Source organism: Haliotis cracherodii, unplaced genomic scaffold, assembly GCF_022045235.1.
Source record: "Haliotis cracherodii isolate W230 unplaced genomic scaffold, xgHalCrac1.p SCAF_2, whole genome shotgun sequence".
Classification (NCBI taxonomy): Eukaryota; Metazoa; Mollusca; class Gastropoda; order Lepetellida; family Haliotidae; genus Haliotis; species Haliotis cracherodii.
The window spans coordinates 17,639,736-17,654,150 of record NW_027266275.1 but is presented as its reverse complement, the minus strand read 5'-3'; the positions used below and the strand labels follow the sequence as shown (position 1 = coordinate 17,654,150).

General features: G+C 38.2%; 1 protein-coding gene across 4 annotated transcripts in view; it reads right to left on the bottom strand.

Moving 5' to 3' along the window:
* Positions 1–10,639, bottom strand: part of LOC139469911 (myosin heavy chain, non-muscle-like) — a 69,793-nt gene extending 59,154 nt beyond the window's left edge. For all 4 annotated transcript variants that reach the window (XM_071252258.1, XM_071252259.1, XM_071252261.1 and 1 more), the window contains exons 1-2: positions 10,055–10,639; positions 8,012–8,168 (exon numbers count right to left, since the gene is read on the bottom strand). In XM_071252258.1, coding sequence (XP_071108359.1) covers positions 8,012–8,168; positions 10,055–10,408 — 511 coding nt within the window. In that variant the 5' untranslated portion in view covers positions 10,409–10,639. The remainder of the gene's footprint in view (positions 1–8,011; positions 8,169–10,054) is intronic.
* Positions 10,640–14,415: the final 3,776 nt, after the last annotated feature.

Genomic DNA, 14,415 nt, shown 5'->3' with positions numbered 1-14,415 from the left:
TCTCAAAAATATGCCATAAAAATAGCAATCCAGTATAAACCAAGAATAAACATGGTGTATAAACATTTTTAGATGCAAATATGTTGTTTCAAGAACGTACAGGAAAGAAATGAAAGGAAGAATACTCTATCCACAGCTTTGGGTAACTACACACTTAGAATGTGTAGATTGTCCGGAGTCGGTAACCACAATGATGATGCACTGGAGTCACAAGTGACTTTATCAGAACAGATGTCTACAAACAAACCTCCTGTTTAAATTAATGATATTGGGATTGTGTTGTAATTATATTTCTGGCGTTCTGTTACAGGAAAGTGCTTCTGTCCATGAAAGCCTGAATCTCCTTGGAATGAATTTATTAGGAAATGTTTGGACGACATACATGAAACCAGGTTTTTCGGAACACTCATTCACGCAGACACACTTTCACATGCAAATGTATACAATGCATAAAGAAAGTCCTGATTGACATGTTCTATCATGGAACACAACAGTGGTTGGAGGTGACAGAAGATAAATCATTATTTACATGTGGAGGAGGGACTGTCATTATTTCACTTTCAAATAGTCCATGAAATAACATCCATTCCGTTAAAAATTTGCTTTGCAGGCTGGAGATGTAACCCTTTCAATTGCATAACTTTCATCTAGTAATTGTTTATCGGCATTGCATTGAGTGATTTTAACATTTATTGGTATGGCGCAACCAAGGATCGAACCCAGACCTTGCTCCTTTCAGGCAGGCATTCTTTCCACTAGACCACTGAGGCAGTCCACCTGCATGGGATACTGGGGACCCTAGAGCCCCAGCAGGATTACAACTATATTGTGAATCACACGTGGGCCAACTCATCTGAAAGTGAATAAGTGACAGTACCTTGGCTGGAATATTTTGTGTATGTTCTGACAAAAATGACAAAACTGGAACACGTTATTTAATTAATGGTAAAGCAGTTCTGAAGTTTGCTTCCAAATGTCATGATCACAAAAAATAGCCTGAGATATCATCATGATGATGAAACACTGACATAATTTTACTCCTTTTTCAACTACCATCAATAATTTAATTAACTACACTTCAAAAGAGTTCAATCAACAAAAATATCAAAAACCCATTTCATGCATATTCTATTTAGCATTGGATGACTAATTGAACTCCTCAAAGCTACTCAACATAAATATTCCTTATCCTTTACACACCAGTGGCCACTTAGCAAGGAGGCAGCACCAAATACCTGCATGCTGTTTGCTGGGTTTTTTTCCAGCTCAGCAAATAAGACAGCATTTTTCATCTCCATCATCAAAGCTTTCCACCGTTTCAAAATGAGGAAAGTCTACCTGTGACCTATTTCCACTCTTGAATAAACTCAACGTCAATACTTTTATCAATTCTATATGAAAAGGTTGTGACCATCTAAAAGTTCATCCATATAAACAGATCACAATCATATCCAAAGACAGCTGATAAGGCAAAAATACCTAATCACGAAATGGCTGAGAGGACCTCAATGGCAAGTTGACAATAGGTTCACTCTCCATTTATTCATCAATAGATAAGCTACACCACAGGAATGTTGCCGCAGATAATCTGCAATAGAGGAAAGTCTAGCTAAGCCTACTTAACCCCTACACCACCAGTTCTGAGGCTTACTACAAGCTCAGAACACAGGTCACTTTCATAGGCTGTAACTTAATGGTCAGGATGAAAACTGTTTGTGTTTCGAGATCAGAGGGTTAATACACTTAAAATCATTATTCAGTCCAATCATTGTTGAGTTTCACAATATTACATGCATATGGTTTACACATAAGAGTATTGCTTTATCTTATAACAAATTTGTTGCTATGAAATCAGAATAATCTCATATTTCTGACTAACAAACTACTTTCTTCCAAGTATACATAGTAATGGTACAATTTTGACAAATTCTTATTGAGATTGTTAACTCCTAAAAAGACAAATAAATGTGATTCTATAGGTAACATGCCATTCTTAAGCCTTAAAGGGCAAGTTCACACGGAAATGAACCTTTTTTTCTTGTACTTTTTCCACATTAAAAGTGTTAACATAGAAGTGTCATAGACAAAAATATAAAAACATCATTTTTAATTAACATATTTTTTGCACTAAAACGATTTATATTTTTCACATTTACCAAGTGTTCTATTTCCATAACAAAAACACCATGGCTTATGTCCCTTGCAATATGACGTCATTGGTGCCAATTGATAAACATTATGACGTCATCATGCTTTGTTAGAGCCGCTTCACGTGGTGTAGGTACAGTTTTGTGATTCTAGCATCTCAGATGCCAGCCAGAATTGTGTTATGCTGAGTCACCACTGCGCCGGAGTGTGTCGTAGACCATGTTGTTTTACCGCAAACTGGTCCTTGATATGTTTTGCGTTGAGAATAGACAGGGACCCAGTTGAATTGGCACCAATTACGTCATAATCTAAGGGGGATAACTCAGGCCTATTTCGCTCGTAAAACGAAGGCCTCATAACGGCATATCACTTTCACACTATTGTGAGCTTCCTACTTTCACTGTGAAAAAAAATGAGTGAATATTTTCAAACACAGATACTAACTTATTCTAAAATTGCGTTTTGTTTAGAAAAAGAAAGAAAGTGATTTTTGCGTGTACACTTCCCCTTTAAGTCAACAACTCATCAATAAAGGGGTCGAAAGGTCAAGCTGTATCATTCAAATCACTGATCAACAAACAAATGTCATCCAATAGTTGATCTGTCGCTAAACTTTCAGGCGAGGTGAAATGGGATTAAATGGGATAAGCACTAGGCAGGGAGACAACAAGCACTATCTTTTAACAACGCTTTTTTTATGATACAGCCAGGGGATAGAGCCACTGACCTTCCACTCTCCAGGCAGACCATGGCAGCGGTATATTAACTTTTAATCAACAATTCATTAAATAAGAATTCAGGTAACAGACAACTGTATAACCCATACCTGAAGCAAATTTACTTGTAAATATGAACTTTTAGTGAATTTGTGAAGCTCATACACATAGGTGTGTTTGTTGTTTAATGCCGCACTCAGCAATATTCCAGCTATATGACGGTGGTCTGTAAATAATGGAGTCTGGACCAGACAATCCAGTGATTGACATCATGTGCATCGATCCACGCAATTGGGATACGATGACGTGCATCAACCAAGTCAGTGCGTGACCACCCGATCCAGCTAGTTGCCTCATACGACAAGCAGTCGCCTTTTACGACAAGCATTCATACACATACGAGTATGAGAAGCTGTAGTATGCACTGCTCTTAATATGGAGCAAGCTTTGCTTGTGAACATTAACATGTGAAGGACATGTCTGGGTCACCATTTTTAGACACGCACCATCTACAGGTGTCGGTGTAATATGACAGGACTGGCAAGGACAAAGCAAACAGTATACACTATGAAGTTTACAATGAGGGTACTTAATAGACTAAAGTCCACTCAAACATGTTGGTTCTTCTTTCTTCAAAGGGTAAAGGGCTCATATTACATTGCGTCATGCGTACAGATTATATTGATCTTTCCTGTTCAAACATTTTATCATAAAATTTAATTTTGTTACATGGTTCCTGTCTTTTGAACATTGCTGCAGGAGGAAAATGTTTAAGCTTATAAATCATGTGCATATGGTGTTATTTACTTCAAAATTCACAAAAACTGATAAGCATTTCACTATACTGATAAACCAGTGTTATTGTGTCAAAGTCAGTTCTTATTTCCTTAGTCAACCACTAACATTGACTGTTATTAACTAGCTATAAAGCAGGAAAAGCTCCAACCCTGCAACCAGACGTCTCCAAAATAGTCACCCCCTAGGGAGCTTTGACAAGGGATAACAATAAACACAGGACCCACTAAACAGGTTTTCTTCCAATACTCTGCCCACCCATGACAGGTCACCTGGATCAAACAAGGGTAGCGAGCTAGGGAACATGGAGGCAGGATAAAGGACGAAATATGCCTCACAGTATATTGTGATAGAACTGTGTCGGGTCCAAATGAATTTTCTGGTCATTGAATACTCAATAACACCCACAAGTTTCAAACCACCAAATCTACATCTGCTGAATAAAACAGTGTTCAAAATGCAAGGGGGTCCTGGGGTATTCTCTGAGGTATTTGAATCATTCAATCTAGGGTCCCTCAAAATCTGAAATACACATGCATGCACGTAAGCCCGTGTGAGTATATATATTTTTTTGAGTATCCTTTAATGATAGGATATTTCTCCAAACAAACCAAACAATTTTAAGGCCTTATTTCATGTATGGTATCTTCACCAGCGTTAGTAATTGGAACTAGTCCTATAGTCCTTATCAAACTGCCCATTAGTAAAGGTATCATAAGGACTAGTAGAAATTGGCCCTTTTTAAGGGTTTTGATCTATGTTATCATTATAAGGACTAGTGGACGAAAACTGTTAGTTTCTACCACTGTTCACCTGACAACCCTGCTGCATATTATGCCGTGACAAACCACAGCTAATGGTCATCAGTATCTGCGAGCCACCATGCCCATGAGCTGATGTTTTCATCCCACTCTGGTGAGAAAAGTGTTGTTTGTGTACCGCACAGGTCAATGTTTACACACACAGGAGATAGCGAGATGCCTCTGCATACTCGCCCTTACTGGGTCTATGTTAGATTAACGCTGATGGGTCTAAAACAAGGATCTATCAGGCATAATATTAAACTTCTATTAGCTGTAACAATAGGGCAGTGCCTGACTGCAAATGGTTGTTGATGACAACTTTCTTATCCTAAATTGGCTAAATGGAAGCAAAAATTCCAGATTGTTTAGGTGTAAAATCAGGATTAAGGTCTTTGCCTTTGATAACACATTTTTTCATAAGCTATTCCCCATCTTCCATCAGTTCACTAAGGAATGCCTCTTATTGTGTGCATTAAGTATTTTTCAAGTCATATCACAACTGGGCTTCAAACCAAGATCTCTCAGTGGGACAAGTCCATGCTTTAATCGCAAGCCTACCCTAACACTGTCATTGTGAAATTCAGGGGTATGAGTTCGCCTCATCCATTCCCTGAACACAAAATAAATATTTCATTCCCCTAAATCCAATTAACATCAAACCAACACTGAAAGACCATGACAGTCACAATACATTATGTACCATTTCAGCAAGCTTGCCACAGTTCAGTTAAATTCAACCTATGTAATTTGTCACAGAACAAGTCTAGACATCTGTCTAACAGCAGATAACGACAGGTAACTGCTCGTATTCCAGTAAGTCAGAACAACCCAAAGCTAATGATTCCATTATGGCTGACGTGTGTCGTCAGTGACACCGTAACTGTCTATCTCACACTGAGTCTACTGATCATGCTGATGGCTGCATTGCTGGCTTTCCTGCTACATACATTACATTAGTAGTTTTTATATTCCAAGTAACTGTATTCCGAGAATCACAGTTATGCACAGTACATGGTGGCGTAATGATTCTCAAGATATGCCCCAGACAGAGTGTCTTAAGAGTTGCACTTATGTTTTAGGGTGTGGTTGGAAAATGTGTGTACTGGACTTTCTCTTCTTCGCTAACACTCAAAGTGAGAGTTTGAAACTAATAAACTGACCCCATGTTTTTCATATCAAATCATACAAAGTTCCAAGTACACATATCAAGGTAAAGTTCTTTGTTTCATGTATTAGCACATCATAACATTGTACTGTTTACTATCAGTTACAATCTATTCCATTTCATTTGAAGTAAGTTACTTCTGAATACAGGATGCCACTTTATTGGAGCTGGTTTGTTTGTTTGTTGTTTATCGCCACACTCAGCAATATTCAAACTATATGACAGCAATCTGTAAATAATTGAGTCTGGACCAGACAATCCACTGATTGACATCATGCGCATTGATCCACGCAATTGGGATACGATGACAATCATCAACCAAGTCAGTGAGCTTGACCACCCAATCCCATTAGTCGCCTGTTACGACAAGCATAGTCGTCTTTTATGGCAAGCACGGTTTGCTGAAGATCTATTCCACCCCGAGTCACTTTTATTTACTTAAACTTAGATAACTTGTGTTTATCACTTAGAAATGGAAAAGTAAACATAATTCCCTAGACATGACCAGCATGAATTACGAATATCAAAACCCCCATAACCATGATAACATTCCAAGCCAAAAAAAATCACTCCTTTTAAAAACATTTACTGTAAGCTAGACTGAGGGAGCTATGAAAGTGACAGGTTGTGGCCTCTGGAGTAGACTAATGTGTCAAAAGTTGAAAGTGATGGATTGAATCTCAACCCACCAACATGATAGTTGTATTTAGTGAGGAAGTCCGCACATTGGCTTGAAGCCTTAACAAGATGGGCAAGTATTACCTGACAACAGGGCACTGACCGTCAAGTCCAGTCAGACACCATGTTGCCTGATGCATGGGACATTCAACAAACATACATACCATAATACTAGTTTCCTGTGTGTCTCTTGCATTTTTTTAAATTGAACCCATACACTGTGCATGACAACTGAGCACACCTTCAACTGGGCTACCTCACTTCAACATAAACTGACATTGGTGGCAACACTAAGAAACATCCAGCAACATTAAGTTTATCAAAATAAAATGCCAAGGTGGTCTTGTTATAACCCTAAGGTAAACAGTTAAAATGTTATGGGGTTATCATGACCATAGTTCCAAACATTATATAGACTCCCTGTTATTTCTAACACTGGTTGACCAATAAAGACCACTTTCCAAAATTATTATAAATGTAAAACACCCAACAAAAAAGTGAATCTTCTTCTAATAGTTTGCCTTATATAATGCTATACATCTGAGTGAGAAGTAAGTACAATCCTAATTACAGGTCTAAAATACCTGTTTATGTCATTGTCAGCAGCTTGCAAAATTTCTCCAAATTACTCTACACGCCCACTTCAGTCCAGTTTGGAGTGTGTGATAATTAGGGGGAGGTAACCCATTCATGGAAGACAATACCTGTCATACTACACGTACAATAACATTATTACATAAGAAGATCATTCTTGTTTTTCATTCCAGAATCCAAACTCTTTTAAAGTAGAAGCAAATTCTACAAGTTCACCACTTGGCCCAAATAAGTGACACGATAGCTGACAGTCATCCTGTATCTACAGGGAGTCAGGAGTTGTGGAGATAGTGGACACTAGCCTCATTGTGAAGGAATGCTAGAGAACAGCACTTGCTACACTCCTACTCTCACAGCCTCACACTGAAATTCCACACCAACAGTCGCCTGTCCTGTATCAACAGATCCATTCTCCCAGCCTAATGACTGCATATGTTATTGCTGGAGTTTTGTCAGAAGTTTACAAATGCTACTGACCTTGTACAGGATTCAAGCATACATAATTAAATTTGTGTTGTTACGCGGTTTCATACAGTTTGCACATCGGTTTTTTTATTCATACCTCAATGAACCGAAAAAAATACACAGTCAATCCTTAAAACAATTAGATTGTTTGATTATGCAACTAAGTATATGCTTTATATATCCATGCTTAGGCTAACAACTGAAGCAACAAAACCTTGAAGTTTTCAGTCAAGCAATTAAATGGCCAAGTTTTCCAACCATCAAGACTTTGATAAGAAATTTACTGGATTATGTTTTTTACATATTCAGTGCAAGCCTGTAATGTTTACTCGACCTATAGTGAATACATTATCTGTCTGATGTATACCTTCTCATACAACCCAGCAATTTATGTTAAAGATGACTAAAAGAGATGTTTATCAAGATGACCGACGGCAAGGGATATCTGGAGGCATGTTGACCCATACTTGCAGTGTACATACAATCAGCTGTGTACAGTCAAGCGTAACAGACACAAACCATATTACAACACAGCTTAATATTGATCACAGTGTCACTGAAGCATGACAAATGACAACTGACTGCCCTCAACCAATGTCTAACCACAAGAGGCGATAGTAGATTCTGAGGCTATTGTTGTGCCTTACCTTGGAGCATACTCCTGTATGCTGTGTCAGCAATAGCAAAAACGTGGGGGGGCACTTCATGTCTCTTCTTCCCTTTGTACAATTCTATAACTTTGTCAGTATAGATTGGCAGTTTTTTATATGGATTCACAACCACACAAAAAAGTCCAGAGTATGTCTGCAATAAAAAAATTCCATTTGTGTTCAATAACATTTTTTAAGAGACAACATTCATTATTTTTAAAAATAATATGAAAGTTCAACATTTATGCTTCAACATGCAAGCCAATACCAAATTTTCTCAATGAAGGAATACTAATCATAATAATTTTAATATGCAAAAAATCCCACAATTTTAACAATTTGTATTCTTGTCATATTTTGGGAATGGTGGTGTGGGGGTGTGGTAATTTATCTAAATCTTGTTTCAAACATTTTCGTCAGCATGAACATTTGTCCTTTATGCATGTATTGATGACCTTGAGTGGCTTCAAAACAGAACACCTACTTCAATGTTGTTCACTCTCCAAACAATTTACCTGTTAGTGTCTATGAATCAGTAAAGGTGGGATTATTCTAGGAAACTTGCAACTATGAAGCAAATGGTTCTAATTTGCAAGCCAACAACAGGAGAAACAGACTTAGTGTGTTAATCAATCTAAAAAATGTAATAAAGGGTTTAACATTTTTTAAAATAGATCTCAATTCCATGTAAATATTTTATTTTGCAAAGTTTAATTCTGCATAAAATACAACTGAAAACAAACTGTTTGCTTATTTTGCAAAGTTGCATAACTGAATGGACAGATCAAATTACTCAAATGACAACAATAATGCCATTGTTGGATTGGTCAACAGGTTCGGTCAATGCCCCTTTTTATCTCTCAAATGACCCCCCCCCCCCCATCCTCCCTCTTGCCACCACCCAAGAATCTTAACAAGGGATCCTTATTTCTCAACAGGAATGCAATCAATCCTGAGATAAGGTTGACAGTAACCAAGGAACATGTGCCTGTGCTTTCGCCAGGCTTAGCAATGGCAAATGCTTGCAATACCCTAAGAGGGGGATCTCTTAATAGGGTTTTTCAATGAATAAGGGAGAGAAACAGACTGTTCTTATTTTTAGATCTCTTAATGACTAATGACATCATCGGATTATATTTTCAAAAATGACGCCTTCACCATGTTCACCTACTAATTAAACTAAAAATAATTTTATTGAATATCTGTTATGTACTATTTTTTTCATCCATAGAATTATAAGGTTGTTGGGGAAAATATTAAAAGACAGTTTCAGGACTTCTATCTCATACACAACTCAACAACCTTATGCTAATAATGTAACACTCTATCGCCATATGACAAACGCATTTCCTTGAGCTGTTATTAATTATGGATAGATGAGCTGGAGAAATCAAGCTTAAAAGAAAAAGACTTGGTTTTTTTAAATCAGTCTGAAATTTCAGTTGAAGCAGCCCAACTTCCTGACAGCAACCTCGAATGTTATCAGTATCTGCAGGGATGTTTAACTGCATGGTCAGTCTCAATCAATATCTGACTATCAAGGTGTGATTCACTGATAGTGACCTCATCCTTACATGATCAATGTATCATGTGTCACATATATATATACAACTGTGATCACATTTAATCAAACATATATACACATATCACATGTGAATTGTTCTTTTCTGGAGTGATTATTTCAAAGCAGTACCTTCAACATGTGGTAGATCTCTATATAGATAAATTACATGACGAAATGTTTTGGGATCAACCTGCATAATGATTATGAATCTTCCATTGTATTCGGTATACATCAATTTTGGATATTTGGGATGGGTGACACGCTCAATTTACTGCTAGGTTCTAACTGGTACAACAACATGCAGTGTACTCCTTTGCGATTTGATAAAGGTCTTATTACGGTAACTTTATACAAAATCATCACCCTACTATTACAGGTAACCTAGGAGTTCAGAACTGTTTGAAATGTTACATTGTCATGACCGTGTTGTTCTGCATGTTGACTCAGTGTCAACCTGCACAGAGTATATTACTTACATATATCAAGCCTGAGTAATACCTGTCCTTCAAATTGTGAAGAACAGATGCTTCGTTAAGACACGTCAATTCGGCCATGTCTTCAACTTTATTAAATTTTGGTGGGTTCATTTTTTGAACATCATCTCTGTGGACGAGCGATTTTTTTCCTGTTTCTTCCACCACTACTTCGAACTGGTCTCCTTTTTCTGATTTTACAACAGATGCCACGAATCCATGTGCCTCGTCGGGGATCCATACTAACTTTTTCGCTGACCACTCCGCTTGTAGAGATGGATCATTGACTATATTTCTGTCTATGGCCAGGTATCGCAACTCCTGCGCGCTTAATCCAGCAAAAGAGTCTTCCGCCATTTTGGACACTGGTGTGCGAGTTCCGGCGAAGTATCAACACTGCAAACAACTCAAATACACGAACAACAAGCAACACCACAGTAAATACAAATCCCAAATGTGCACAGTTTCACAGAATTGTATGTCCTTCCTCCAAATCGCTGTTAATTTCAAACTGTCATTATGGCTCGGGACCCTCTCTAAGGTTCCGGTAGCACAATGTGCGCGACTTGGTACGCGTGCTGTGATTGGCCCTTCTTGCCACGTGACACTATGGCACGCCCAACCGAGTGTCACACTTCACTTGAATGTGGCATGGGTGATTTGAATTTTATCGCTATGATGCGTTCTAATGTTATATAAAATATTTATTGATGACCCTTGTACCGTCTTGCTATGTACATCTCGCCGGTAATATTACTTGACATCAAACAAACACGCGGTATTGTCAGTGACGTCATAAAGTGATCTCATATTGAGGTGCAGTAAAGGTGTTTCCTGTTGGACTGGGCCTCAAGCATAATGAATGGAATTCCCCCGTGAAGTGACGACATTTACCTCCATATATGGTCAAAATAGTAAACACTCCGTCTTGCACGAATTGTTCTATAATACTGCGTCTCTTTATGCGAGGAACATCGTCGACCCTGGCGCCTACCTTGACGCTTGTAAAATGTGGGCGTGGCTTGCATATTATGTCATTTCTACTGTTTCATTGATAATGAACAACATTATCAACTTATCACTTTTATCAACATACACAAAAATGCAAAGTAAGACTAACGTTTCATATGAAAGTTTGTATATTATAAATGTTTCATTTATAATGAGCTAGAGCTGATTATCTACAAGTGCTAAAGTACTGATCATAAATCAAGAAACCAAACAATTGAATGTTTCGTTTGGGAGAAATTGAAAACTTTTCCAATTCTTCTTAATGCGGATTTTTCTTATGTTTAGTTACATAATAGTTTCTGTATTTCTTTGATGTCCTTTCTAATTATACAGAGTCCTCCAAAGAAGACCATAATCGCTTCAAGAATGCCAGTCAATTATCACAGGAAATGTGTATTGTATAAAAGTGGTCATTATGCATATCGCTGCGAGCAGTTTCCCACTTAGCTTATCTACAGGTAACATTGCGTCATATGTACCGTGCTCCAATTAATTTCACACCCCTATGTAGGCAATCACTCACGTCAATAATCAATCAACTTGTTCATGTTAATGCACATAACCCACGGGTTGTTGTCGGGAGACATTGCGTGGAAGGAAGTAATACTTAAACAGGGAGACACAGACATCCTCATATATGCCGGTGAACCAATCGACATGTATTGGGGTCGTTACAGCCGCTGACTGGGTTAAGTGTGAAAAATTAAACGGTTAACCATGAACAAAACTGTATTCGAAGTGAGACTTACTTGACCATATTGAAAATACTCCTCCACCTACCCCAACAAAAGTGCAATTGTTTTAACACGCACCCGTAAACGTAGTTTCAGTTCAGCTTCTGAATATGAAACAATATAAAACGCTACTGTTATTGTAGTAAGTGGAATGTGTATTCTTAACTATCTTGTTCCAATTACGTGAATTATAATAATACCAGTGGCGAAGAATATGTTTTTCATGACTGTATTATATTGCTTTAGATGACTAAATCAGCTTATTTTCAGCACATCATAGGGAGCACTGTCAAGATCTTACGAAATTTCTGCAAAACCACTTATTTGTTTGCTCCGATAATGCAGTTAAAAATGCAGTTGGTATGATATACACAATGCATATATCCATTCCTTTCAAAGTATACAGTGCTTCCCTTGTTTGAAAGATCGTGTATATATCCTCTTCTTTGCTTAACGTAAAATCAGTTACCTGCTATTTATTCCTATCATGAAGTAGATTTATGTTGTGTTCCATGTACTATGAACCTAGTGTTAATGTCAATAGTTAACAGACATTAACCCTAGTTTGACTGCAATAAATATTTGACAATGGCCACATATATTTATCCTAATGCATTGACGACGCGACGCCAGTTGAGTTCCGGAAACAAACACATGTCACTTGTCACTCCTTAAAACAGGTTGTGTTTGGCCCAGGACGCCCTACCTAAAGTGAAGCTAGAATTGGATTGCCCTGAATCATAAACATTCCATCTTATTGTGTTGACGCTGTTACAGTCAATGGTAAAAAGTATTACATTCCTCAGGTGTGCGCGAAGTTAAAATTTACGGCTTATGTGTCATCTATTTGACAACAATTGTGTGATATTTCTTATGCTTGAGTCAACATAAATTGTAAGTAGCTCTACGTGTAAGGCTCGTTTTTGTTTTTTAAAAACTAAAAAATAACAAGTGATAAAACAATGTGAAAATAGTTAACGCTTCAATGGTCATCAACAATCGCTTTAGAGTTACCTCCCCTATATAACAGTCTGAAGTTGTTGAGCAACTGCAATGTGTTTCGTGTATTTATCGGCACAATATTTATGTGCTACTCGTGGTAAATACCGATTTCAATATGAAAATATACATAATCTTCTGATATTTGTTATTGGTTTACATTTGACATATAGGGCATATCGTAAATATTTTAGCTGTGACGACCAGGCACTGTTAAAAATACATGCTATATACACTGGATGTGTACTTGGTGTTTCGAATTCATTTCATAAGTGGCTATGTACCAACTCTCGTTAAATCCCTTGATGAACATTTTCACACTGGCGAGTTTCGAGTTGCATTCGTTTGTTTTTCAACAGGTGGTCTTTATATATTTTTAAGTGAGTGAGTATGGTTTTACGACCCTTTTAGAAACAATCCCGAAATAGGAGGAGGACACTAGAGTTGGGCTTCACACGTTGTACCCATGTGAGGAATCGAACCTGGTCCTTCGGCATGACGAGCAAACGCTTAACCACGAGACTACCCCACCGCCCCTAGTTTATTGGGGACTGACTTCATCACGGAGTGGTACACCTGTGGGTGATACTGATAGCTTGAGGCGAAGTCGTCACAGCACCTCCACGGCAAGGAAGGCTGGTGTCTTCCTAATGTGCCTACAGTCACACTGTGCCTACAGTAAAATGATACGACCTGGTGCTCCGAAAGTGATGCGCGAGTGAACATGACTGTGACCTGTTTTACCTGATAAAACGGGTATGTATTTCGACAGATATCGGGAGCCCTTCTCAAGGGTATATATTGTCAGTTAATAAAAACGCGCGTGCGTGCGTGTGTGTGTGTGTGTGTGTGTGTTAAGGTATCGGGAACCTTTCCCAAGGGTAAACTGGTATATTGTACAAAGTATATTGTGAATTATTGTCAGTTAATAAAACAGGTGTGTGTATTTCGTGATATTGTTAGTCCTTCTCACATGTGCAGGTATGCATTGTCAGTTAATAAAACACGTGTATGTATTTCGTGATTGTGTTAGTCCTTCACACTTGTGCAGGTGTACATTATCAGTAAATAAAACAGTCATGTGTACTTCAAGATGAATGTAGTGAGTCCTTCTCACAGGCATATACATTTGTCATTGCCCAAATTGGTGTGCTTGTGGTGTGTGCGTGCGTGCGCGCGCGCGTGTTTTAAAGAACAAACATGAAAGAACCTTTGTGAGTGAGAGAGACAGTGTGGGCGTGCGTGCGTGCGTGCGTGCGTGCGTGCGTGCGTGTGAAACGGGGGATTATAACCTCTCTCTCTCTCTCTCTCTCTCTCTCTCTCTCTCTCTTGAGATGGAAGTTCGAGAAAACAGTTGTTCGTTTTGCATACTAATCTTGGTAAGGTTTACATATATTGAACATACATGCATTTATCCAAGACATGCTATCATTCAGCCCAGTCATGTCGGACATGTTATTAATTATACACCTGGTTGTCGTGCCATATATGACATACCTACACGTGAACTGCCATATGATGACCTCGCAGTGTCCGGTTACAGGAAATATTTGCCGTTTGAACAACAGTCGACTGTTGTCAGTTGGAGCTAGTTGTCAGGAAGATACACATTGTGGCTGA